This window comes from Salvia hispanica, chromosome 1 (assembly GCF_029641045.1).
Source record: "Salvia hispanica isolate PSC_SH4W2 chromosome 1, Shi_PSC_v1, whole genome shotgun sequence".
NCBI lineage: Eukaryota > Viridiplantae > Streptophyta > Magnoliopsida > Lamiales > Lamiaceae > Salvia > Salvia hispanica.
The window spans coordinates 6,602,948-6,629,209 of NC_142692.1; the positions used below are offsets into that span (position 1 = coordinate 6,602,948).

The 26,262-nt window shown below is 32.9% G+C and overlaps 4 protein-coding genes across 9 annotated transcripts; all 4 read right to left on the minus strand.

Moving 5' to 3' along the window:
• Positions 1 to 3,422: 3,422 nt before the first annotated feature.
• Positions 3,423 to 5,845, minus strand: LOC125223475 (protein yippee-like At3g55890). Of its 6 annotated transcripts, none has more exons than XM_048126642.2 (6): positions 5,548 to 5,845; positions 5,222 to 5,368; positions 4,296 to 4,339; positions 4,011 to 4,119; positions 3,857 to 3,912; positions 3,423 to 3,718 (listed from the first exon to the last, which is right to left on the minus strand). In XM_048126642.2, exons 2-6 carry the CDS (start codon positions 5,315 to 5,317, stop codon positions 3,592 to 3,594), a joined length of 432 nt encoding a protein of 143 aa, XP_047982599.1. In that variant the 5' UTR covers positions 5,318 to 5,368; positions 5,548 to 5,845; the 3' UTR covers positions 3,423 to 3,591. The 6 variants fall into 6 exon arrangements, with proteins under 6 accessions (XP_047982599.1, XP_088918482.1, XP_047982598.1 ...); XM_089062356.1 differs by having other exon boundaries at positions 5,222 to 5,374; XM_048126641.2 differs by having other exon boundaries at positions 5,222 to 5,374; positions 5,481 to 5,608.
• A 370-nt stretch (positions 5,846 to 6,215) lies between these two features.
• On the minus strand, positions 6,216 to 9,737 carry LOC125223024 (vacuolar cation/proton exchanger 3-like). The gene is made up of 12 exons (XM_048125973.2): positions 9,343 to 9,737; positions 9,131 to 9,198; positions 8,981 to 9,009; positions 8,268 to 8,464; positions 7,940 to 8,152; positions 7,594 to 7,725; positions 7,382 to 7,498; positions 7,234 to 7,287; positions 7,028 to 7,144; positions 6,856 to 6,946; positions 6,701 to 6,769; positions 6,216 to 6,618 (listed from the first exon to the last, which is right to left on the minus strand). The coding sequence occupies exons 1-11, from the start codon at positions 9,631 to 9,633 to the stop codon at positions 6,711 to 6,713; spliced, it is 1,368 nt and encodes a 455-aa protein (XP_047981930.1). The 5' UTR covers positions 9,634 to 9,737; the 3' UTR covers positions 6,216 to 6,618; positions 6,701 to 6,710.
• Positions 9,738 to 15,412: 5,675 nt separating this feature from the next.
• On the minus strand, positions 15,413 to 18,042 carry LOC125221904 (S-adenosyl-L-methionine-dependent methyltransferases superfamily protein). Its single transcript, XM_048124229.2, has 7 exons — positions 17,927 to 18,042; positions 17,769 to 17,830; positions 17,213 to 17,346; positions 16,655 to 16,800; positions 16,484 to 16,555; positions 15,932 to 16,033; positions 15,413 to 15,846 (listed from the first exon to the last, which is right to left on the minus strand). The coding sequence occupies exons 1-7, from the start codon at positions 17,985 to 17,987 to the stop codon at positions 15,674 to 15,676; spliced, it is 750 nt and encodes a 249-aa protein (XP_047980186.1). The 5' UTR covers positions 17,988 to 18,042; the 3' UTR covers positions 15,413 to 15,673.
• Positions 18,043 to 18,571: 529 nt separating this feature from the next.
• On the minus strand, positions 18,572 to 23,219 carry LOC125221903 (LMBR1-like membrane protein). Its single transcript, XM_048124228.2, has 14 exons — positions 22,660 to 23,219; positions 22,498 to 22,583; positions 21,590 to 21,705; positions 21,390 to 21,500; positions 21,009 to 21,107; positions 20,763 to 20,885; positions 20,582 to 20,644; positions 20,355 to 20,419; positions 19,988 to 20,097; positions 19,794 to 19,908; positions 19,591 to 19,656; positions 19,179 to 19,289; positions 19,035 to 19,101; positions 18,572 to 18,953 (listed from the first exon to the last, which is right to left on the minus strand). Exons 1-14 carry the CDS (start codon positions 23,007 to 23,009, stop codon positions 18,906 to 18,908), a joined length of 1,530 nt encoding a protein of 509 aa, XP_047980185.1. The 5' UTR covers positions 23,010 to 23,219; the 3' UTR covers positions 18,572 to 18,905.
• Positions 23,220 to 26,262: the final 3,043 nt, after the last annotated feature.

Consider the following 26,262-nt stretch of genomic DNA (forward strand, 5'->3'; position numbering starts at 1 on the left):
TTCATTACAGATTGATCAGGAATTTAAAACTACATAATTTTATTTAATTAAATCTTTTATTTAAATTTTGTTCATTCAAGTATTCATAACCTAACTGAATACCAAATTTTTTATATTTCATTTTCTTTATTTTTGGATAATTCCAATTTCAGTCTGGACTTAATTATAAAAAACTTTGTCAGATTTTGGATATTTTAGATCGATTTTGTTTATGTTTTCCCAAAATTTTTAATTTCGAAACATTTTGTATGTAAAATTTGGTTTAAAATTCTGAATACTCACTCCATAATTATGAAAATAAAGAAAAATCCATTGTGTGTGTGTGTGGGCCTAATGACAGAAACCTAGAGTGATTAATGTTAAAAGCTAAATGTCTTGGATTTTTTTTTTTAATTTTTTTTTAAATGTCTTGGATTTACTGTAACACAACTTTTAAAATTTACACTTACTTACCTATAAAAAAAAATACAGTTCTAGTAGTATTAATTAGTGGAAGGGGCAATCCCAAATTTCATTCTTTAATTGGGACTAAGAAACTATCCCCTTTCTTCAATTATCCCAAAAAGGAGGCATACCTCCTAATTCTAAGCACATGCTGAATCTTTGACTAAGATAGCTTAGATAAAGAGAAAAGAATTAATTTTAAAAGATGTATAATATGGAGTACTATTTTAAAATTAGTTTAAAAGTTCATTTTGGGTTGTTCGAATTCTATAGAACCATGAAAATTGTGAAGTATTGCTTAGGCCCACCTTATTGAATTATTTGTTTGGGCCCATATTTGTGGGCATAGAGATTCGAGTGGTTTAAAATAAGTGGGCCCACTTACATTTCCAATACAATTCAAACATTTGCACTTTACTAGTCAACTATCGTTTTGAGATATGATGTGACTTAATTTTATACTCCCTCCTCCCACAATAATTGCGACTATCATTATGGGCATATGTTTTAAAAAAATATAAAAAAAATAAAAAAATATAAAAAAAATTAATTAAAAAAGCTAGTGAAATGTGAAATTTATTTTTTTATATTAATTTTATAATAAAATATGAGTGAAGTGAGTTAATGGTATGATAAAAATGAAGTGTAACAATTATTTTGGGATAAAGCGAAATAGAAAAGAGTGACAATTATTATAGAACAGAAGAAGTATTTCGAGATTAGGCTGAAAAATGATGAAGTTTAATTAAATTTCCATTTGTCTCGTATAATTTATAAGAAGTTTTATTTATTCCAATTATCATACTATGAAAAAATCGATAGTACACGTATAATAGGAGTATTATTAGTGTTTATAAATACAAATTTACTTATGAATATATGAGATCAGGGTCATGTTAAAATGGACATAACGTCTCATCCACAACTAAATTCAATCATACACCATTAGATATTAAAATGAGTTGGTGAGATTAAAACTCACGGATTTCAATAAATAATAGATAAAATATTAATAAAAGAGTAAAATAGTCAATCTGTTATAATATACTCCCTCCATCCATAATAATGGAGGCAAAACTTTTCGGCATAGAAATTAAGAAAATTTGTGTTGTGTGAGTTAAGTAAAAGGAGAATAAAGTGAAAAATGAAAAAAGGTAGAGAGATGAAGAGAGAAAAAAATAAGAGAGAGTAAAGTAGGTGTGTAAAAATGTGTTGACTTTTACTAAAAGAGGAAATAACTCTATTACTATGAAACGTACCAAAATGACAAAATGACTCTATTACTAAGGAATGGAGGGAGTAATATTTTTCACAGTTTTTTTTATATCAACATTTGTATTACAAATATCAACACAATAACATGGGAATTTCAACACAAATATCCAAAAATATCAACACAATTTTATTGATATCGTGCATGTAGTTTATACTCCGTCTCACAATAGGAGTTACTCTTATTGTGACGAGTTTTAAGAAATGTACTATAGTGTTGGAAAAGTTAGGGGAATATGAGACACACTTTTTTATATTGATTTTACACTCCTAATAAAATACGAGTGAAGTGAGTTAGTGAAGTGTGAGAACTACTTATCATTTATGGTAAAAATGAAGTGCTACCCTTATTGTGGGACAGACCAAAATGACAAAATGTGACTCTTATTGTGAGATGGAAGGAGTATTTTTTATGAATTTATTTATATTAAACCTGCTTATCAAGATATACGAAAATTGAAATAAAAATTACTAAAACTTCATCATCCGATCATCGTCGAAATATATGCAATTGAGATCTTGTTAGATTCCTTATGAAATTAATTTGATAAATCTTTTACAAAAAAATAATTTAAATCGAGAAAATTACGTAAATTTTAAGTTTTAAGATGATTTTGAGGAGATAGAAAGTAGTAGTCAGTTTTAACACATAAGAATGGACATTAATACCCTATAAGTTTATTTAATAATTTTTAAAATTTAAAATATAATTCACTAGATCTCCTAATCTAATGAATAAGATTTGATTTTAATTTGGAATTACTAATTACTCCCTCCGTCTGCCATTATGAGTCTCATTCCTTGGTGGCACGGATTTTAAGAAATGTTAGAAAAAGTGGGTAGAAAAAAATTAGTGGAATATGAGTCCCACTTGTATAGTATTAGTTTTAAATGAATGTGAGTGAAATGAGTTAGTGGAAGGAGAGACCTTATTATACCATTTATGGTAAAAGTGAACCGAGACTCCTGTTTGCGGACGGACAAAAATAGAAAAATGAGACTCCTATTTGCGAATAGAGAGAGTAGTTAGCAATTGATCAAACCCTACGAGATCATTCAACATGTCAGCATATACATCAATGTACTGATTTTTCAAGCAATCAAATCAAATACATTTTCACCTAAATGATTGCGAGCAAGCCAAATTTCATGAATTTTTTATCATTATTTAAAATTGTGGGATAAACCAAAATTTGATTAAATTTGATAATTCTTCTGACAATTTGAAAAAAAACGTCAATTGATGAACACTGAATCTAGAGCTTCATTAGAGTAGTATAGTTTTTTTTTTTTGGAAAAATAACTACACTCATCCGTTAAAATTTTAATATTCATGCTATTATATGAAGATGAAATGTAAGCACAAATAGCGTTGGTATATTTCTCCACGTCATTAAATTGACATGATACTCCTTCGATTATTGTCGACTTTTATTTGAATTATTGTCAGAGGTATCACACAACTGGTAAAGAAAAAACGAAATTCCAATTATAATGATTAAAGATGAAAAAAATAGTAGGGCATGGGTAGCATTTCCCCAAATGACCTATCAATTCATGTACTCCTACAATTTATCTTTTTGTATAGTATAATACAGTATTTTGTATCCTTCCAAAATTTGGATTTTACCAAAGGTTATCTATCAGTCACCATTTTTCTTCTCTACACATGTATTTCTAAAGAGTGGAAAAGATGTCACAGAATATGTTAGAAGTCAACAATGATATTCAGAGTAACTACCCATTCTCCCAAATGAACTATGTTCACCTGTAGAACATAACATGTAGATAAAAATTGGCAGAAAATAAGGAAATTTATGGTTGAGGATGTACAGTTGATAAAGATTGCTAGGATCAGACAACTCCAGATAATAATCACATGTCATCGGTGTCGCTTCCAACTGTCTGCGAGTCGCTTCCAACCGTCGGTGAGTCGCTTCCAACCGTCGGTGATTCTTGAGTGATCGAATAGTTGCTTCCATTTGGACCCTCAACCTTAAACCTGCCAAATCTCAGATATGAGAAAGACAGAGTTGATTGCCAAATAATGCACCATTTTCAACCAGTTAGCAGTTCAGAGTAAGCACCACCTTTCGATTTGTAGAAAATCTAAGAGATTGATTTGACAAAATGTGTATACCTCTCCAGAATGTATTTCCCAACTTTGTATTCTTGGCTCTCCTCATGAGCAGCTTCCTGGTACAAACACAGAAAGTATGCAAGCACAGTTTCAGTTTTTGGAGATGAAATAAAATGAGAGGGAGGGAGAGAAATCAAGTAGCCAAGATTCTCACATATTTCCATCCCACAATTGATCCACAACCCACACAGAATATGTCGACAACAGTGTGCATTCCAGTCATCATCATCCGGTCTTCTTGCTCCCCGACACTAACATTCACACTACATCCAAGTACCATTTCATTAGACTTATGTCAAGAATGCACGACCATGAAAGGCTGCACAAGTGAATATTATAACTACTGTTATATTTTTCTCAGTGCTTGACATAAGAAAGGAGCAATAACAAGTTTAGCACACGAATAACAAATCATTCACTGAAAAATATGAGCGCTTACACTTTATTAAAGAGATAAGCCTTCCCATGCCTGCAGTGGAAAGACTGAAAACAAGTTTAGCAATTGGTCAGCATCATGCAAGCAATCCATGCTTTCGCCAACAAAAACATGTAAACAAACAAGCAAACCATCATCAATCACTTAAATGTAGTCCAATATGTGCCATATATAGAAGGAAAAAAGAGGAAATGGGAAGTTCAAGGCCTTATAAGTCAAAGCGAAATCTCTTGACATGTAAAATATCGGTAGAAGGGAGCTTCACATTATGTTTGTGAGTGATAACGATTTCCAGAAATGCTTCAAGCAGGAGAGTATTTGAGTTCTTTTAAACTTGGTGATGAAAAGTTGGACAACAATAATGAACACTTGACTTGGATGCAAATTAATGAGAAATCAACACAAGCATCATCTCGCGCAACAGCACAAAAGGAAAAAATTCCACATTCAGAAAAGGGAGATGCGCCAACGATTTCAATCACGCAACAAAAGCATCATCTCGAGAATGAATATAGCAAACATTGCAGACAAAATCTACAAGAATTCTCCCATCTCTCCATACCAAAACTTAAAGTATGATATGTTCCAATGCGATGAACATATGACTGTATATGACAAACTCAACCTACTCAAAACAACAAATGCAATTCAAACTTGAGAGAGCCCTCTATCTCCATCACAAGCAAAACTCAACAAATTTTTTAACAAAAATTGTCCAAAGTTATGAACAATTTTATAGATTAAGCTTACAACTCTATTACCACCATCAACCAATGCAGCTCCATACAAAAACTGGTTCCATCATTCAAAACAATTAGGAAAAAAGTTCTCGATGTACTAACTTATGCCAAAACAAAATGAATATGCAGAAATTCACACACACTAATAAAGCTCAAACAGAGTGAGAATCAATCATAAAATAAGCAAACCTTAGATACAATATCTTCAAGCAACGCGAGATGCGTTTTGCAGTGCTTGCAAATATACATGCTTCCATCCAAATCAATCGCGAAAACCCTCCCCATTTACCAAAATCACCAATCAATATCCAAAATATGCCCTAATTTCTCTGTCACCTGAAACTTCAGAATAACAGAAAACATCAAATATAATAAAAACAATTAAAAATGTACGTAAATTGAATGAAGAGAAAAAAATCGAGGAGGATCTCAAATTCTCAAATCTCACCTCTGCGGCAGAAATTAACGAGAATTTGAGAGAAAAATAAAGCATCAGAAAAAGCGCGAATACTCACACACCAAATTGGGAACGGTTCGTGTCTTGTGTTTTCTATTTTTACGTGTTTTGGGAAGAGAGAGAAAGTAACATACTCCATTATCTTTAATTTTATAAAAAAAATAGTATTTTCAAGCTAATTAATTTCCAAATTAAAGTAATTTATTGTGGTAATTGACTAATTATCTGTCACTCATGTTAATAACATCTGTTACCACTACTATTTGTAATGAAAACTCAGTTTACAATTTATGGACATTAATTTGTGAAATTAAAATTCACAGATTCAATTTATTTTTTGTTTATCTAACTACCTCCCTCATGAAAAGTCGGATTTCAAAGAAATAGATGAAATTAAAGTTTGGGAAATGATAATATGATTTAAAATGTATCTAATCTACATATAACAATCAAATTATATCTAGAAAAAATATAATGTTATTTTCGTTTGTGACACTATGTTAAAAAAATCCCATTTATAATTTATTCTACAATAGTATAAATTCATTTTTAATAATTTCTGACCTTGGTAGATGGATAGGATTTTGATATATAGTGAAATAAAATGTAAAGGGTTTAATAGGTGGAACGTAAAGAATTATACTTATATGTAAAACGCTGTATTTTATACTAGTATACTAGCTAAAAATAAAAAGAATAAAAGTGGTACTCGTATAAACAAAACTGTAACACAAAAACATTCATTTTATACATGTAAATTTAAAAATACATGATCCGACCACCGTACACAAACATAGATTTATTATTGCAATATATCACAGCTGGAAATTGGAAGTCCAATTATCATCATTAAAATGTGAAACAAACAACTCGAGATGGTACATAACACAATCATAAAACAATTATCAAAAAGGAAAAAAAGAAGAAGAAATGGACTGAATGCTCCGCCATTAGATATAGCATTTCAGATCATACATCTCCGAGCAAGAATCATCGGTCCGTGAATATTCGACTCGACTTGACTCCACTCGACTCGACTCTGAGCGCACGCTTTTTTGTTCTTTGAATGATACTTGAAGCCAATTTCAATGGAATGAGTACATGAATTCAATCAGCTGCAGCTGCAGACCTATTTATATACATATGTGTGTACACAATTAATACAAAACACGTGATTAATTAATATTGCATTGTTTAATTTATATACATACCTGATCAAATTCAAAGTCTCATTATTCCTTGTCCAGGAGAGGTCACGAGGTTATTAGAGTCAGCCCCATCTACCAAAAAAGAAAATTTATAAACAATTAATTTATTGTAAATTTCATGAAAATTTAAAACCTAATGATTAGAATTTTGTTCTTACTAAGTGGAGATTTGTATACGAAGAAGCATGCTGAAATGATGAAGTAGCTTAGAAGAAGAACTAGCCCCTTCATGTAATGAGATGATCCATCCTGCAAATTTCAATAATTTTATATGAGTAAACTAAACATATAGTACTAAAATGCATATTTAAATTAATATAATTAATTTACCTGCAAAGTTATAGCCGTTAATATAATTGAGAGTGCTAGAGAGCCTGTCTCAAGTAGGTTAAAATTAAGATCCATGTTGATGCCAATGGTCCATGACACAATCACACTTAATGGAACCTATATATTTTCAAGAAAAAAATTGTTATGGAATAATCAAGTGAAAAATCATCACTATAAATTAATTTAAAATTATTCTATGATCTTACCACAAACATGGCAATCTGTGTGGCTGATCCTAAAGCAACACCTAGAGTTATGTCCTGAATTGAATAAAAATACATGATCAGACTACTCATGTAATCCATAATTCAAACTAAATAAACAAATATAATTAATTAATTACTACTAATTTACCAATTTGTTCTTGAATGCAAAAATGATTGCTCCAGCATGTTCTGCTGCATTTCCAACTATTGGTAGTAGAATCACACTAATAAAGCTCACTGACAAACCCCAGGACTCTGATGCAGCCTGCAAATAATCCAACAAATATGTTTACCAATTAATTTTACTAATAATTATTTAAAAAATAAATTTTCAATTTCTTTAAATATAATTGAGCTTACTTCAATTGTAGCAACAACATATTCTGAAAGTAGAGCCACAACTCCGGTCATCAGAACTAGCCAAATGAACGCGCTCCAGAATCCGATGGCCGGAGTTTCGTCATCTTCTACCACGTCACCGTCTTCTCCCTCCTAATATCGTAAACAAAATATATATTTTTAATACACAACATTACAAAGACCGTAATAGACATCTAAGTGTAACCCAAATTAATTGTTCTAAAAAACTAATTAATTAAATATGTTTCTAATTATTATACGTAAAACTAAAATAGACCACCTAACTAGTGACAATTCATTTTTTTTAAATAATCAATGATGATTCTCCATGTAAGTGAAAACGAACCTCGACTGCCTCGAATAATTCTCGGTGAGTCCATAACTGAAAGATGAGGTAAACGATGTATGCAACGAGCATGATGAAGCAGCTAGCTCGTGACAGTTGAAGCGTTCCAACTGCTGTAATCTCGGGTGTTTTTCCGACATAGGTGAACATCAAAGGCAGAAGATGGCACAACAATCCCAACAACAAAAGCAACGAGTTCACATCCGCTTGTTTCTGCAATAATATTATGTATACATATGAGTATTATCTCAAATTGGGATATAAATAAATAAATAGAATTCATTTTTTTCTAGTAATTTTTATTTTTTGGTTATGTTAAGTGACTTACTCTGTCGAATTTTTGCTCTTTGTTGATGTTAACGATGCCTCCACAAAGAAGTGAGGTGCCAAGAACTAGAAGAAGGTTGGAGAGAATGGAGCCCAATAAAGAGTATTTGACAACATCAACTTTGTTTTGGGTGAGTGCAAGAATTGCTATGATTAATTCTGTTGCATTTCCACATGTTGCGTTTAGCAGCCCTCCAACTGAAAAATATCCATTCAAAATTAATATTAATAAAAAAATTAGCATTACATTGTTTAGAAAAGGAGAGAATGAAATCTAGAAAAAAAAAAATTATGGTGAAATAAAATGATTGAGAAGGATATATTTTTATATTCAATACAAGTCACTAAACACTGTAATTGATTATATCCTGTCTCGTTATGACAGGAATATATGTTAATAATTGCAATTTTGTTGTGCTCATTTTATAAATTAATATTATCAGCTCTTTGTAGAGACCTGCATGAGTAAACCAACTAGGTGACACGTACACTAAAACCATTTTTAATATTTTATCAACAAGAAATCAATTCCAAATTCAGAGATTTTGTAATTTATTTAAAGCATTGCTTAATTGATTTAAAAATAAGTAAGGAATATATTTCCTAATTCAGAGGGTACATTGTAACGTGGCTCTAGAATCAGTTAGGCAGAAGTCTACACATTAAAGTACTAAATTTTTTGGAGTACATGAAATAATAGAGAAAATTAATTACCTGTTGGTCCCGTGAAGAAAGCGATCTGCCTGCATATATTACAAAATGGAGAAAATTAAGTTACATCTCGTGACCATTAATTTTTAATTTCATAACATATACTCCTATATATATACAAATGTAGAGAGAGACACATAAATTTGTTCTTACTCAGTGAGAAAACTGATCCTTTCTGCTAGTGGAGTGAGTCCCAGCAAGCTCAAAGCAAATATCCATGGCTGATTAATAATTAAAGGAACATACAAAATTATTAATACTCCCAATTTTTTGTGATATAAAGTAAAAGAGATTAAATATTTTGATTTTTTTTTCTTGAGACTTAACTACGGGACGGACAAAAAAGGAAAGATAAAAGTACTAACCCTCCCGAAATTGCGATACTCAGCAAGGATGGCGAAAGGAATGGCGAGGAACAAAATGGCGAGCTTGGTTCCGAGCAAGACTTCTTGAAGGTTGGCCAAGAACTTGCGAAGGCACCCGACCCGAATCTTGGAGACGAGGGTGCGGTCGGATTTCTTCCGAAGGGAAGAAGAAGACATGTTGTGGGCGCTGCGGCCGCGCCTCTCTCGGCTCAGAAGCTTGATGTTACCGTGTTCGAGCAGCCATTGGTCCGGGGCCGCCATTTTGCCCAAATCTTGTTTTGATGAAGCCATTTCACTCACTCACAGAGTGTGTATGTTCTTTTTCCAAATTTGAGGGTTTGGAAAGGAAGAAGTGGGAGTGGTCTTTTTTGTTTTGAATTTCAGTTGGTGTCTTTTGCGCTAAATTTGTGTGGGTATATATAATGTTTATTGTGTCTAAAGACATGCATAGATGGCCAGATTGTTTTTAGTTACAGGAGGAGAGGAGCCCATCATCGTTATCTTTGGTATCTATTAGGTATTGGCTTGTCGTGGCACACGGCATAAACACGCATAAAATTAATGAATTAGCGTCTAATTGTATCGTGTTCGTATTCTTACTGAGTCGATCCGACAAGGACATAAATGCAATAACACTTGGATTCAGATCAAGTTCAAGCGGATTTAGATAATCCTTTAATAATAGAAGTAATAATTAGTAATCCTTCCGTCCGCGAATAGGAGTCCTGGTTCACTTTTACTATAAATGGTAGTAATAGGGTCTCACCTTCCACTAACTCATTTCACTCACATTTCATTTAAAACTAATATATACAAGTGGGACATCTATTCCACTAACTTTTTTTCATCCACTTTTCTTAATATTTCTTAAAACCCGTGCCGCCAAGAAATGAGAATCATAATAGCGGATGGAGGGAGTACTTTATTATTTTATCTAAATTTTATATGGCACCTCCAGTCCTGGTCTTTATGATAGACAACCATGCACATCGAGTCATATCTCCTCTGCAACACATTTGAGTGTCCGTCTCGTATAGCTATAGTGTGTTATCGACTTTGTATCGTTAACTTGTCGTGTGAGAACAAATAGCATCATCGTGTTATGTGCAAGTCATGTTCGAGTTTATGTAGAAGGTCGGATTCATATTTTGGTTTGATCTTTGCGGGTTGGGTCGTTATTACGTTGACACGACTGCATAATTTGACAATCCTAATTAAGTGTACCTATCATTACAAAAATCGCTGTATATCGAGTACTTAGTGAGCACAAGTAATATAGTTGGAGGGGGAAATATCAAGAACTTCTTTACACAATGCTACTAAGTGTTTGTCATATTTGGTGAGCACTAAGCAAATAGGCAATTGCTTTGGTATTTTTTGGCGTAAAAATCTCTAACAAAATCATACTTAAAGTGTTATAAGGTGTGACGGACTTATATAGACTATACAGGGTAGTGGAATATCACATGTGATCACTGTATGGGATATTATTATTTTTTTTGCATGTGAATATAATTTTAATGTTCAAGCTTGTGGTTTTTTTTAATGCCGTGGATGTGGCGTACAGGATGAGAATATATGTCATATGATGTGTTTGAATTTCGTCATCATCGATGGTTTTATAACCATTTAGGAAAGAAACGCAATAACAGATTTAGTTTGATATCGCCTTATGCATATTAGCAAAAGTTTTACAGCCATTTTAGGATACTAAGCAGAGATTGGGTGCATATTAATACTTTAAATTGGTGTTTCCGTAAGTTAGTAAAGATGTTTGTTTAAGTTAGTAGGAAGAATCAATCAGTAGGGGAATACTATGGTATTGTGACATCATAGTTAAAATGACAATCTAGCTAGGTAAATAATATGCGATACATAGGCAAACAACTAAGTATATGATTCCAAGCAATCTGTGGTACGAAATCAGAGATAATCAAGCAATTTGCGTTGCATAAGCAAGCAAGCCGGTCACATGCAGATTGAGGTTGAATCTGCTCCTAAATTTAAGAATCATCATTAGTCATAGCCTCATAGGTTGCCTTTTAAATTGGGTTGTCATTTTAGTATAGCAATGTATCTATAGTTTACTATAGAGTTATTAGTAATTCTTAAAATCACAGATTGTGATTGAAATTTAGTATTTCCAAAGCACATAGCTATTAATATTACAAAATTTTATTTCATTGGAAATTGAATAATAGTATGTTAATGTTCTAAAAAATTAAATTGTTAAAAAAATAACCTCCAAAGCACTTAAAAATAACCCTCCTAAACACATCCGTTTCTAAACCAAGGAAGAGAAGGTTTTTACTTCATCTTGTTCAAAAACATTAATCCTTATAAATGTGGTAACCGTAAGATTTTTTTGCATTAATATATATGTACGTATTTTCACGTGAATCATTTCCTCTATATAATTATAAGTACACACACGCAGTATCTAAATTGTCGATCGGAAAATTCGTGGAAGTTTCTTCTTGAAAAGGTCCCATCGTGGGATGTTGTGAAGATTATGGTTCTAATTTGTTCAATTGTACAAATACAAAAGATGACCATAGCAAAGAAAAAATCACCAAACTGTCCTATTTTAAGCTATGAATATGAGCTCTTTAAACATGTGAGTTTGTTACGTGTATATATCTGGTTAGCAATAACAAAAATACTAATGGATACCATTGATTGATGTTAGCTAGTCAAAGCTTGCTCATCATAGTATAATAGCCAATTATGACAAAAGGCCAATTTGCGATCGACCTAATCAACCTACCGTCTATCAAAAACACCAAATACTTATTTTACCTTCGTCTCAAGAAGTTACTTGAGTCATATTCCATTTTACACGATCTCGCCTTATGTGAAAAAAACACATTTGATCTCTCTTATTATCTTCTTTCTCGTATTTTACTCTCTCGTCTTCTGTTTAATTCCTTCTCCACTTAACTACTAAGCATCACTTACTTCTCGCATTAGAATTGAGTTATACTACCTCTTAAGAGGCTTTGCACGTGTAGGCAGGCTAATAATATGGATCAAATAAATCTCTATCGACTTGGGATAACTCTAGCATTTTACTTGAGAATAGAGCCGTTATTTTTTCAAATTTAGAGTCAATATCTTTACCAAGTTTCAAAAATTATAGGAGTATTTTGATACTATTTTTAATAAACTCAATAGTAATTTTATTTGTATCCATTGTGATTCTTTAATTTACAATGTTTTGTTGTGCATTAGAATTGGTTCGAACCTCTAAGTTTCTATTTCTCTCTTCATCTAATCAAACTCTTAGGTGGTGTTCGGTTATCTAGATAAAATAGTATCAAGATATAATCTAGAATTGAGTTGTGAGATTATTTAAGTAGGAGTGGGGTTTAGCTATGACTACTTATCTTATGATTATCCATCTAAGATTGAGTGTGAGACTGAATCACATGAACCAAACATAATACATATTTAATCTCGAGATACAATCTTGTAAACCGAACACTCTCTTAATGTCTTCGCAATTGTCATTCTTGCTTCACTCTATTTCTCTCTCGCAGTCTCTAACTGTTGATGCCTTAACTGCTTCCGATAACGCTAATGCTACTATCCCACAATTGATAACATGGTAGAGGAGCCAAAATATTTCTTATTGAATCGTCAAAATTCTAGCTTTGTACCGCTATTGATAGAAATCCTGGCTTCATATACGATATCTTCAACAACTTGTAAATTCCTATGAATCCAATTAATCAAACATCACCATATATTACATAGAATCAAAACTTATTCCATCATATCAACTAGTGAAGCTATATCATCGATTTGTACATATCAAGCCGTAAGAACATGGGCTTATCTAGGTAGAAATCAAAACCATCAATGTGACCAAAAAAACGTTATTTCTGCGAAGCTTCCTACTTGTATTCAATTCAACAATGATCTCTTCCCTCTACACTCATTATTTGCTAAATACATCTATATTTTGCTATATTTAGATTGTCTGGACCTTATAATTTTGTCCAAGATATGATACTTGCATTTAAAATCAAATTCGAAATTTGGAATCAACATGATAGTTGTATGATAGGGAGTATATATGAACAAAAACGTTGTGATTTCCTCGAAATTTCGGAGGGGGCCAATCATAGTATAATGCATTTTTGTCATGGTATATTTCAATTATTAATTCGAACTACAATTAGTAGTTTATGTATTATAATGGATGTATGTAGCATGATATTTTAATTTTTATAATAGAATATTTGTGCTTTTCTTAACTAAATAATTTTTGGTTGATTGGGTTGGTGATGTGTACGTTTGAGTTTCTAATGAAGCTATGATTTTCTATTTTACTTAGATATATATACTCCATTTAATTACTTATATGCCGTGTGTGAGGATGATATGAAAAAAACAGAACATAATTCATAAAAAATATTTTGTACCTGAAAAAAGCCACACACAATAATAATAGTTATAATAAAATTATGATAATAATGAGAGGCTCCTAAATTCCAAACAAAAAAAAAAACTAATGAGAGGCTCCTAATTTACCGTAAAGAAGTGAAATTCCACATAAAAAGTTAAATTTATATAAATATCCCCATCCACTAGTTCACTATCTACCACAAGTGAACTTATAGAGAGTGGCGCACACAAATATTTTGGTGAAATTTCAACTTGCCATAAGAGTTAAACAAATGTATATATCTAAGTGTACGGATACACAAATCTCCATAATTTTTCCGATTATTCATTCAAAGTTTTGAAACGAATTAAAACTTGGCCAATACAAAATATTTTCAACTTTTACTACTATTTGAGGGAGTGGTGCGGGAAAGGGCAGATATGTGGTGAGTGGTGGATGACCTAGGGCCATCAACAATTTTGATTTTTAGTGACATTTTAGTAATAAATCAAGTTTATATTATACTCTTTTTGTACGTAAATATGAGTTCCGTTTTTTTCATTTTGGTCTGTCCTTGGTTACGAATTCCGATTCTTTATTATTATAAATGGTAAGAGGCATCACATTCCACTAATATATTTCACTCTCATATATCAATAGTATCATTTAAAATTGATAAACTCATATTTCATTAACTTTTTTGCACTTAATTTTTTTTAATATTTCTTAAAGTCTGTGCTCAAAAGAAATACTATGACTTTTATTGATAGACAGAGGAAGTAATTTTCAAAATTGCATTACTATTATTTAATTAACGAAATATGAGATTAAGTAGTATAAATATTTTCCATGTTGGTGTTTAATCACATGGCTAATTCATTTCTATATCTATTTTATTTCTTTTTATTACGAAAATAATACAAAGATATAAATATAATTTATGAATATATGTTAAATTTATGATAGTTGATTTAAATTTTTGTTTTGATTTCAAAAGATATGTTGTAAAGTAGACTATGCAAATGTATTGCTCTGCTATTTTTTGGGGATGGAGTATTTCTTAAAATTAATACTAATTCAAAGTGGGATATTTAATCCCGAACGAATAAGTAACTTTTAAGAAAAATTGTACTAAAATTTTATCATAATATGATAATACTAATGAGTCAATGACATCGCCGATAGTAGAATTCATTAATTTATTTGAAATAGACAACAAAAAGAAAACATCACAGATTTTTATAATGACAATTAAGGATGAAAAAGGATGAAAAAAAATTAAAATATTAAATAATTGTATAATAGTACATTTTATTTAGAGATAAGATATTTTGACTTACATAATGTTTGAAGGTTATTAATTATAGTACGGTTTCGTACCCCATAATTTCAGCTATTCGAGATTTTGATAGTGACTTTTTCGGCTGTCAACATATATAGATCTATATCAATTATCACTATGCATATTTTATGATTAAATAACAATAGTAGTATTTTTTTTACTCGAAATTGACGGTCTTTTATTTGGCCGAATGAGTCTATGTGTGTTGATTTTACTATAATAAATACTTTTAAATCCAACTTACGAATATGTGTGAAAATGGGAATGTAATCTAAATTCAAGAAAATAAAATGATAGTAAAACATTGTAAACATATAAAGTTAGTATAGCACAATTAGTTAACACAAAGAGGAGTAAAGTGTGATGTTTAACAAATGTTATAATTTCATCATATCAAACACTTCTACTCAATTAAATCTCAACAAAAAAATACAACGGAACTTAAGTTAGCAAAAGCAAATGCCATCTGTAACATGGCAACGTGTGCTTGTAGTCTCCACGACAGCATAAGTTCGTTCCACGCCTCGTTTGCATCGAGCAAACTAGCCAGTCGAGATCAGTCTGTTCGATCCCAGGATTTGGCTATGGTGTCAAGATATTCAGCTGGATTGAGAAGCGTTACTGCTTAGCTTGATGCAGTAAACACGACAGCCAAGATGCTCGACTTCAAGTCCAGCTTCTTTGCAGCCAGTAAAGAAGAGTGACTCTTCCTCTTTCCCAATCCTGCGCCTCCAACTCATCAAGAACGCTGGCCGGGTAAGAGGGCACGAATCTGAAGCATGTGGCAGAGGGAAAGACGGCATGATTTCATTGTCTGTTACGACAGAAAAAAGTAGACTAGAGAAGAGCATCAATACCATTCGGATCATTACTCCAAGAAATAGCCTTGCTAGATTTTGATTTGTAAGAGTTGAGGAGAAACGACAAGGACTTTATAAGGTTAGGGTATTGCTTAACATCTGCAAAAGACGAGAGCAAGCAGGGAACGTTAAGGAACACATTGGCAACTCTCGGGAAGAAGTGAACGAACACTACACCTTTGAGTGAGCATAAATGTGGAAAACTTACAATTTCAACATATAAGCTTCTCAGAGTTAATAACATTGAAAATACGAATCAAGATTTTGGTTTAGCAATCGATGTATTCTGTATACCTACAAGAGAGTTGGTGTTCGATTTTAGTCTCATGAACAAACCATTTCAAACACAACATGAGTGTTTGCTTAATAATTTTAGACATAAAGTTTATACGTTATACTTCTTTCCTAATTCCTATTTAGTGTGGGGGTGGGGAACGTACTTAAATTCAACATTCTTCTCTTTACTTCAAAGTCGCGACTCACTATTCTTTGTTCAGATGTATAACTCTGATCTGAAAAGGACCAGAAGGAAGGAAATGTAGAACTTACACAATAAAATATCACTTGCAATAATTAGGTCCCAATCTGGATTTGCATTCGGAAAGACATCTCCCCATGAATCTGGGGAAAATATAACTCTTGTCAACTATCATTAGCCAACATTATAAAAAAGACTACAATTTTATAGTTTTAACTTTCACCAATGGAAAAAGAACTTACGTCTTATGTGTGGAACAACTGGAGTAACTCCATTCACCTGGCAATTATAAGCTATATTCTCTTCAATCTCAACATCATCATAGTCGGATGTTGTGATGTTGAGTTTGAAAGATTTTCTCAAGAAAATGGCCAAAGCTCCGGTTCCACTGCAAATGAACCAGAAACGAACACAAGAAACATGGAAAACGTTCTCCAACACAAGAAAACACGACTTAGAAAAAAATATGTGTGCAAACATCTTCCTCTGATAATCTAAATGCTCAAATAACAACAGACTAAACATCCAATCTAAGAAATAACACACACAAGGCTCATTACTCACTGATTCAAGCTCACGTGTGACAAGTTTGAAGAAATCCACCCTACCACAATTACTACGAAGGATATGATCCAAACTCGAGTTTGACTTCAACAAGAAGGCGTATTATAGAAAATAAAACAAGAATCTATAGGCCATCTTCAAATATCAATTCATACTCTCCAAACAACAACGGGAACAATGCAACTTCAAACTCCAAACAGAAGCAATACATATCATCGTAAAACATTACACATTACCTCCCCAGCTCAAGCACTCTCCTACCCTCTAACCACTGCTTGTGCTCAACCAACCATTCAACAAATGCAAATGTGCCAGGCCACAGTAGATTAGCATTCAACTGATGGAACGAAAACTCCCGGACGAGCAATTCCTGTACACGAACCGACGCAACTAAAATAAGCTCTAGGATCATTCCTACCATACAGCCAATAAGTAATTGTGATCAAAAAAAATCTGTCCTCCAAAATTAAAACTGCTGCATAATCCAGCAACAGATTATGCTGAAGTCATTGCAATTTGAAGGTGCAAACACTAATGATCAAATTCTTGGCTCTTCCACAAGAGTATCTCAAGCTCCCTGAATATTTCTTCTTCGTAATTTAACACTACTATTTTCTCACTCAGTATTCAGAATATCACACCAGTAAAATTAAATAAAGAAAATCTCTTATTAGCTAATTTCACATGAAATCCTAAACATAAATCTAGAAAAAACAGTTAATTTGAAAAAAAGATTCGATTTTGTGAAATGGGTCGTGTAGAAAAGAGAAAGAGAGAAACATTGAAAGAGACCATTCCAGGAAATTGGTGTTTACGCTCTACGAAATTCTCATGGGTTTCACTTCTTTCCTCTTCTGCAAGACAAAGAATTAAAGAAAAAAATTTTGAGCTGGGATTCAAATATGATTAGATAAAAGTATAAGGGAACTTGAGAAAATAATTAATGTTACCGGAGGAACTGTTGTCGGAGCCGGCGAAAAGGGAAGAAGGAGAGAAGAGGGCGATGTCCATTGATACGGCTACGTTGTAAAACTTCCATTGGGCTCAAAAATACATATTTACATTTAAATTTACTGGCCCAATAGAAATGGTATGGGCTATTTCTAGGCCCGAAATATTAATGTATATAATGCTGATTATAGTATTATCGATGAAATCTAATGCACATAACCAAAAAAAAATGAGTCCTACATTCAAAATTATATTTTCACTTATCGATGAAATCATACATAACAAAAAAATGAGTCCTACATTCAAAATTGTATTTTCATTTAGTTCATCGAACCGTTTTCAATACAAAAACTTGAAATGTCATCTAGAGATGTAGCGCTTTTCTTAAATATATTATGACCAAGATCATGTTACATCAAAAAAATAAAAAATGAAAGTAATTTACTGATTTCGTAGGCATAAGTGCAAATGGTAACATCCGAGCAAAAATAGAGACGACCTAGAGAATGAACACCGGTGCATAAGGCACAGACAGAGTTAATTTTATGGTTTAGGAATGTATGATGGCACACACCATGTCTATTCCTAGTTCACATCAAATTGCAACAAAGAGAAGTCGATGAAATTTAATAAACAAATGGAGATGAAAACAAGGGATGGTGATATAACAAGGCACAGCAAGTGCTACAAACAGCTGTTTCTTGTGCTCAGCAAAGACTACGCATTACAACACGGTCAAGTTCTCTCAGATATGTGATAAATATAAGCAAAAAGAAATGAAAGAAATTGAACATTTACAACACTAGGCAGAAAACAAGTCAAAGCAGAAACCAGCAGTCTGGACGAAATTGGCAGTGATGTTGCCCTCCTCCATAAGACAGTGCAAACATAACCACGTGCATCAAGAATTGACATCACTTTTGTACATGGACCACGAAATCAAGCACCTTCAGTTCAGCTGAAGTCGAAGCAACATGTTTACGAGGAGAGTTGGAGCCGGCCAGTCGTCCTTTTTCTTCTCCATCCCTGGAAAATCATAAGAGTGCCGCAAATTTGAGTTCCATGAGTGTTTTAAAATGATTAAATGGATAAAGGTGGGGAACATACGAATGCTGCATAATATACAAATGTGAGCCCTGCTAAGACGATGAAAGCAATTTGAAACACGTTGTACCTGTAACAACAAAAATAATTTAAGGATCCCAGCTACTCATTCACAAAGATTTTTAAACTAGATCAAATGTTCCTCACTTGTACAAGTATTTGATTCCACGAAGTGATTGCAATGTGTGACCAAATATTTCTTGAGCTGCAGTAGCTTGAGCATAATACCCAAAAGCAGTAGCACAGAACTGAATCACACTGCATAATATTAACAAAAATAATAAGTTACAAAGTTCACCAGGAGCAGAAATAATCAGAGTGTATGAGTCGCATAGATAAACTTCTCACAGTCCAGCAACAATCCTCTAAACATGATATACTAGTATAGCAAGTAACATCAGCTACCAATTAGGAAGAAAGTCGTGTATGAAAGAATTTCTCATACATATATACATCATTAAGATGCCACTAAATAAAAAGGAGAGACTATAATTCAACAATGTGTGTTTCAAGTTTAACTTATAAAATAGGAGCACCACTGCACCACCACGCTGATTACCTGATTGAAGAAAGAAGAATGAGGGCCACATTAAAAAGGAATGAGTTCATAAGAGTAGCTCCCCATCTGCAAAGACAGTCAGGTGTCAGGCAACATCATGCAATGCCAAGAACAAGAATAAGAAAAAAATAGGAATCAAGACAAGTCACAAATCTTGAATAGAAGTAAGAGAGAAAAGAAATGAAACAAACAGATAAACTTACTTCATTGGGTGGATTGTAATAAAAACCAATTTCAGACCAAGCATCATTGCACCAGCAATCACAGCAAGCAGAAGGTAGAAGCAGAAAAAGGCGAATGCGACGGTGCCCAGAAGTCCTTCAAGTACAAGACAACCATATCAAATACACGCCTTATCTGAACAAGGTCAAAACCAATTTAAAAATATAAAACTTACCCCAAACACTATCCAGCTTGATGAATATCTCATTAAGAAATGCTGATACTGGAGGATCAATCAGCAAGTATAATACAATATGAACAATCCAAGCCACTGAAACAACTAACCTGTTCAAAACATAGGACCTTGTTTAACGGTCTAACAGTGGAGAAAAAAGCACTTGGGAGGACAAAAGGAACCCACACACTAAGTTTGCTTAATATAGCATGCTAAAACAAAAGATGGAACGCGCACAGCAACTCTTTGGAAACTGTCTCATTAACATCTTTATTTCTCACAGATACACACTTCTGGAGACTACCATCTACCGGAGTCCAAAACACTATAATAGGAATTCTACTTGTGCATTGTGATTTAAACATACCCTACAACTCCAAGCACCAATTTGGCAAGGTAGCCGAGAACAGTCATAGCCCACATTGCTTCAGCCTGCATAAATTTAGCAACAGCATTATCAGTGTATTTCTTATTCACCATTATCATTTCCACATTTTTATTCTTAAGCCTAGTCATGAAATAAAGAGAATGAATTAGAAGCTAGCACTGGAATATCAGACACGGATTCGTAACAAAATTTTCAGCATGCATTACCTTTTCACCTTGAGGATACATCTCTTCCAACGCCTTCACATCTTCTTCCAAAAGAAGTAGCTCCTGAAAGTATAATAATAATTTGCAATGATTTTTTATAACAAACAGGCCCACCAAATGATGCACTAATGACTAATACTAATTTCTAAAAACAAATTCAACAGGATTATATGAAGATTACCTTTTCAACAGCTTTCACATTTTTGCGCCACTTTCTTCCCTTGCCTCCACTCCTTTCTTCCTGGTGAAGAGCATCTGCTGTTTTTTTAAGTTCTCTAGCTTTTTTTGCCAGTTCAGTTGCTTCCTGTAACATGTCAAATCAAGCTCCTGTAAACTGTACTTAATGGAATCCAATTATCTGAGACGTAAATATCATCCCATAACGTCAAAAGGGAGAAAAGTAACAATACAAATAAAGAAGAAAAACCTTGATATACTGTGAGCGCGTGATAACAGCCTTTGGTCGCCTGACGAATGAAAATATGAGCCCAAGTGGCAGGCAAGCAATGCCAACACCACCAAAAATCTGATGAAAATAGCACAAAACAAATCTTGAGTACAAAGTATTGACATAATAAGACAGCACTATTTTTTCCAAGATATCTAACAATGTAAAAATCCTTATCTGGATTAACCAGTTCAACTCAATCACAACAACTACTCAAATAATAGTGCAGAAGTTCTTAAAAAACGAAATGCGGAGCAGATACGAGCAATTAATCTCATACATTACATAGCAGAAAAGGATAGGTAGGATATAATGAAACATTTATTTTCTCATGAAGGTATAGATTAGAGAAGCACATACAGTGAAAAGCACTGATCCAACAATTGTAGTAAGTGCGACAACATATTCTGGAAAGGTAGTCCGCATGGTCCAAGTAGTCTCAGACGAAGCACTGGCAGAATATGCAGAGCACTGAAAAATGAAACAACAATGTAAGTGGACTCAATCTGGCTAAAAAAGATAAACCAATGAGAAATTTGAATATATTATTGCTTCTTGACCTGTCTTGCTCCAGTGCCAACGCATTGTTGATTGTTGGAGAAATCCCATGTCGATGGGAAGGGCGTAGTAGTTGAGGAGAGGTGTCTAACAGTGAAGTCCACCTTACCCAGAAGTCCTGAAGCAAAGATACAAAAATAATGTAAAGGTGGGTTTTTGGGTTTCCCCCAGTTAGAAATGAGAAAGAAAGAAGCTTTTTTGGTAAAAGAGTTTGAATTCCCTGATCCCATATATAAACATACACTATACAGCCCACTTGATCTCAAACCTTAATACTATATCCCAAGGATGATTAACTTGGTGTATATTTATGGAGTCGATTCCTCCCATCAGTTCAGCACATGAATATGCAGGACGCAGGAGGTATAAAGAAGATCAGAAAGCAATGAACTTATGAAGCATAAGACGAGTGACATAATCAGGTACTTGTATTGCAAAGCTCTGTGATTCTTATATGCAAGTAATTCATTATATGGAATTTTGGAGCCAGCAGAAATATCCTCAGACATAAGAGCATATGTTGCAATTTGTTCAAGGAAGTCGTGGATAAATATTTGTATGCCCATATATATTTTTCTTAGATTTGTTATTTTGTTAAAATTTAAACTTAATTTCATGAGAATGGATATCATTTGAATACAAAAAATTTTGTGTACATGGATTCATATACTTTTACAGTAGCAGAAACTACTATCAATGACCCTTGCCACATAAGATGCTTGCCTTCACCACATCTAATAAATAATTTAGACTTCCCATCTAGGAGCAAGTGAATTAGGCAATAAAAACGCCCACTTTTTCATATTTTACCCAGCAAAGATTAGCAAATTCCACACTACATCAAACCCAAAAAATCATAGCATATTAACAGAAAGAAATAAAAGCAAAAGGTGTTCAAATGAGCACTCACCATACATAATTGCAAGAACCAGCGCACAAACAATAGCAGTCACAACGACCCATATCAATGCACTTCTCATCCTCTTCCACACAGTCCTGAAACCAAAATACAATTAAGTCAAGCACCATTCAAAAAAAAGGTTAAGACCAAATGCAATAAAAAACCCCTCACTTATCCTGGTCTCCCTCGTAGTAAAACATGGCGAACGGGATTACAAAGAAGACCAGAACTGCATCCACGATGTAGATAGCGAGCCACAAATCCTTCATCGGCAGCGTAAGATTACAAGCGCCGTTGTAAATCGCGTGCCGGCACGCCTGCCGGTTAGCCACGTCGGCAGGGAGCATCAGAATCGAGATTGCCGCGATCGTGAGCCCGAAGACGACGACGAATTTGGGGAAGTAAGCCTGGTTCTTATCATCAGGATGCTGGTAATTGACGAGTAGGTAGACATTGACCAGGAAAACGATGACGCAGACGACTATCGCCACGATCACTAGGGCTAAATTGAAATCCCCCATTCTTCCCGGAGGGGCTGCAGATGGCGGCGGCGCTTGCGATTACTACCAATGTGAACAGCGCTCTCGGATTTCAGACTAATTAATCGGACGTTGTAGCAGATCTGGCGGAGAGAGTGTTAGAGAGAGAAGGCGAGTTCCGGTGCGGTTCGATGAGAGAGAAAGAGAGAGATGGGTTGGGGGAAACAGGCAGGAGGAGGTTCACGCGTGCTACTTAATTTACCGAATTGTCCCTCGCAGTTTTTAAATTCCAAAAATATATCATCTGTGCTGTAAATCGGCGGGTTTTTCTTTTTTAATTTTTTAAATCACGATATATTTTGAACAATGCCGGCAAAATTGCTTTTTTGTTGGGCCTATTAAATTAGAGTTCTAAGATACTAATGGATATGGGCTTTCAACTGGGCTCGAAAAATATAGGTTTGAAAAACTAGCCATATTTCGACCCAAAATAGCAGGATTTTTTGGGCCAAATTATAAATATTGTATATTATATTCATATTTAATTTATACAAGTATTGAGAGGTGCAATGTAACTGGCATGGACTTGAAATTATTTTTATTGTTAATTAGATATGAATGATATTCCCTATATCCACAAAAAATAGAGCACTTTTGCCATTTTAGGACGTCCACAAAAAATAGATCACTTTCTAAAAATAGAAAATTTATCTTGCATACTTTTTCCACTTTTTCTTTCCTCTTTCATACTTTACTCACTTTTCTCCCTATCTCTCTTCCTTTACCTCTTTTTCTCTTCATCTCTCTTATTTTACCAATTCTACATTAAAACTCGTGCTGAACAACAATAGATCAATTGGTTGTGGACGGAGGGAGTATGATACGCATGAAGAATTTGTTATGTAAATGTCAATTAGATAAAATACTTATAAGGCATTTAATTTAATTTAATCGATAAGATAAGATGGGTAAGAATTTGTTTTTTTTAGGGCATGGGTAACACCCCAAAAAAAGGTTCATCCATGAGGGCTGTTTTTTCGATTTTTGTGAGGCTCGGCTTATAACAAACGTTTAAATAATGCCTGATAAATCCCCATCGATGATTAATTATTGCTGTTAAATATAATTGAAATATGAATGCAGTGCTCAAAAATCTTATCTATTGCTCTGTGAAATGTCTGGAAATGGGCCAATGTTATTAAAGTTGTCTAAATAGACATCACACTAACTCACTTACCAACCATTGATATTTTCAGAAAAAGTCACGTAGATGTTCCTATGTCGTTTGGAGATTTTGCAGCTTCTCTATATTTGGAGGTTATAATTCTGTGTTAGTTTTTGTGACATCGATTTTCTAGAAATGATCATCCGACCAATTTAAACGACATCGATTTTCTAGAAAATACCATATTGCTTCGAGTTGAATAATACAGCATACGCCATGAAGAGGAATACAGTATAATTTAAGCTAAAAGCAATGTCTGATTAAAGTTTGATGAAATCCAATGACATATATTTTGTATATCATTTACTATTTATTATTATAATTATTCTTATGAATAAAAAACTATTACAATATAAATAGCATACATAATAAATATTTGAAAAAATGAAATTTTAATTTATCAACTATAATAATCAATTTTTGTAATAATAAATTCTAAATGAGTGACCCTTTGATCTCCGTTCGCATTAAATAGTGTGACTCTCAAAACTTGTGGTTGTTATAATCCAAACAAAAAATATCAACCTTTTTACTTTCTATTAATCCATAAAGTTCTATCAAATCAAACTTTGATATATACATAGACAACGAGGATATTGATAAAATATAAAATCTAAATATTGTACAAATTTCAAATTATGATCTGGATCATCAAAAAATATTAATAAATGACAAAATAATGGCAACAGAAAATATCAACACAACATCAACCGTTGACACTTAACACTACATTGACATTTTTTGTTGCTAGTATTCGCGGATAAACTAAAATATTAAAATGAGATGTATATTTGCGAATGGAGTGAGTAATTGCATGTGGTACATCATTTTTTAAGTTTTGGAGGAATACTAGAAAGCAAATGCCTTTTAGAAAAGTGATTAGTTCGAAGAAAATTTGTACTCCTTTAGAATATAATGGCCAGTGGGTGTAACATTCTATGTTTATTCTTTTCATTCTACTCGTTTATAACATTACCAATATTTGGATCACATTAAATAAAAAAAATCAGTTATTGATGTAAAATCAAAATTGAAACCCAGCTATATACCTATTCAATAACTAAACTCTTAACACGAGTTTAGTAAAAATCTTAATAATGGAACAATAAACCCTGATTACTACAGAATTTAGTTGTACTCCACGAGTCTGTTTAATTTAATTTTGTCACAAATTATACTCCACATGAGTAAAGAAAACGTGACATAGCATTCATTTGTAAATAAGCTGACAGCTAATGAATTGCAACAACTCTTTGAATTTCCTTTTAATTGGTAGGGGACTCTTAACCAATTTTATTCAATCAATTCGCATTTAATTTTATTTGGCCTATTTCATCATTTATTTTCTGTCACGCGAAATAAAACAAAATCGCTCATGTTGATCATGGCCCATGAAATTAATCATATAATGTTACCAACAAATAACGTCTTTATTTCTCTATTTCTTTTTGGGGTGAAGAAAAATTAGAGCCGTTAAATGCGAGTGCAAGAGAAAATTTTGACTAAACAAGTTTTGTAGGTCCAACAATGGCTTCTTTTCATGTTCACAATTATTACTTCAATGATTTTCATTTTTCAAGTATTGCCTTGATTTATAAAATGGTCTCAAATAATGTAATTAAATTTTAGTCTACAGTAAAATAGACAAAAATACAATTCGATTTTCTTGGATTGGGTATAACTATATAGTGTATCTTGTGATTAGACATGCACCTTATCATCTTTATGAAATAAAGCAACGAAACCACTAGAAATAAATGATTTGTTACTTTTGACTAATTAATTCAACGTGACTCATGAGTTACTAAAAGCCACTAATTACAACAACATAATTCCAAATAGTTGGTCTTCATATGCATTACTCCAATCCGATCTCAGATAAGTGTACTTGGCTGATTTAAAAATTGCATACAAATAAAGTTATTTTACTTATTTTATTCATAATTAGCACGGGAATTAAAAATGTGCAATTTTTTTGAAAAAAGTGTTTATCCACTAGTTCAGTAGCATGTATTATTTCATTTATAGAAGAAATCATTAAGAGGAAATCAACCCGAGATATACAACGAA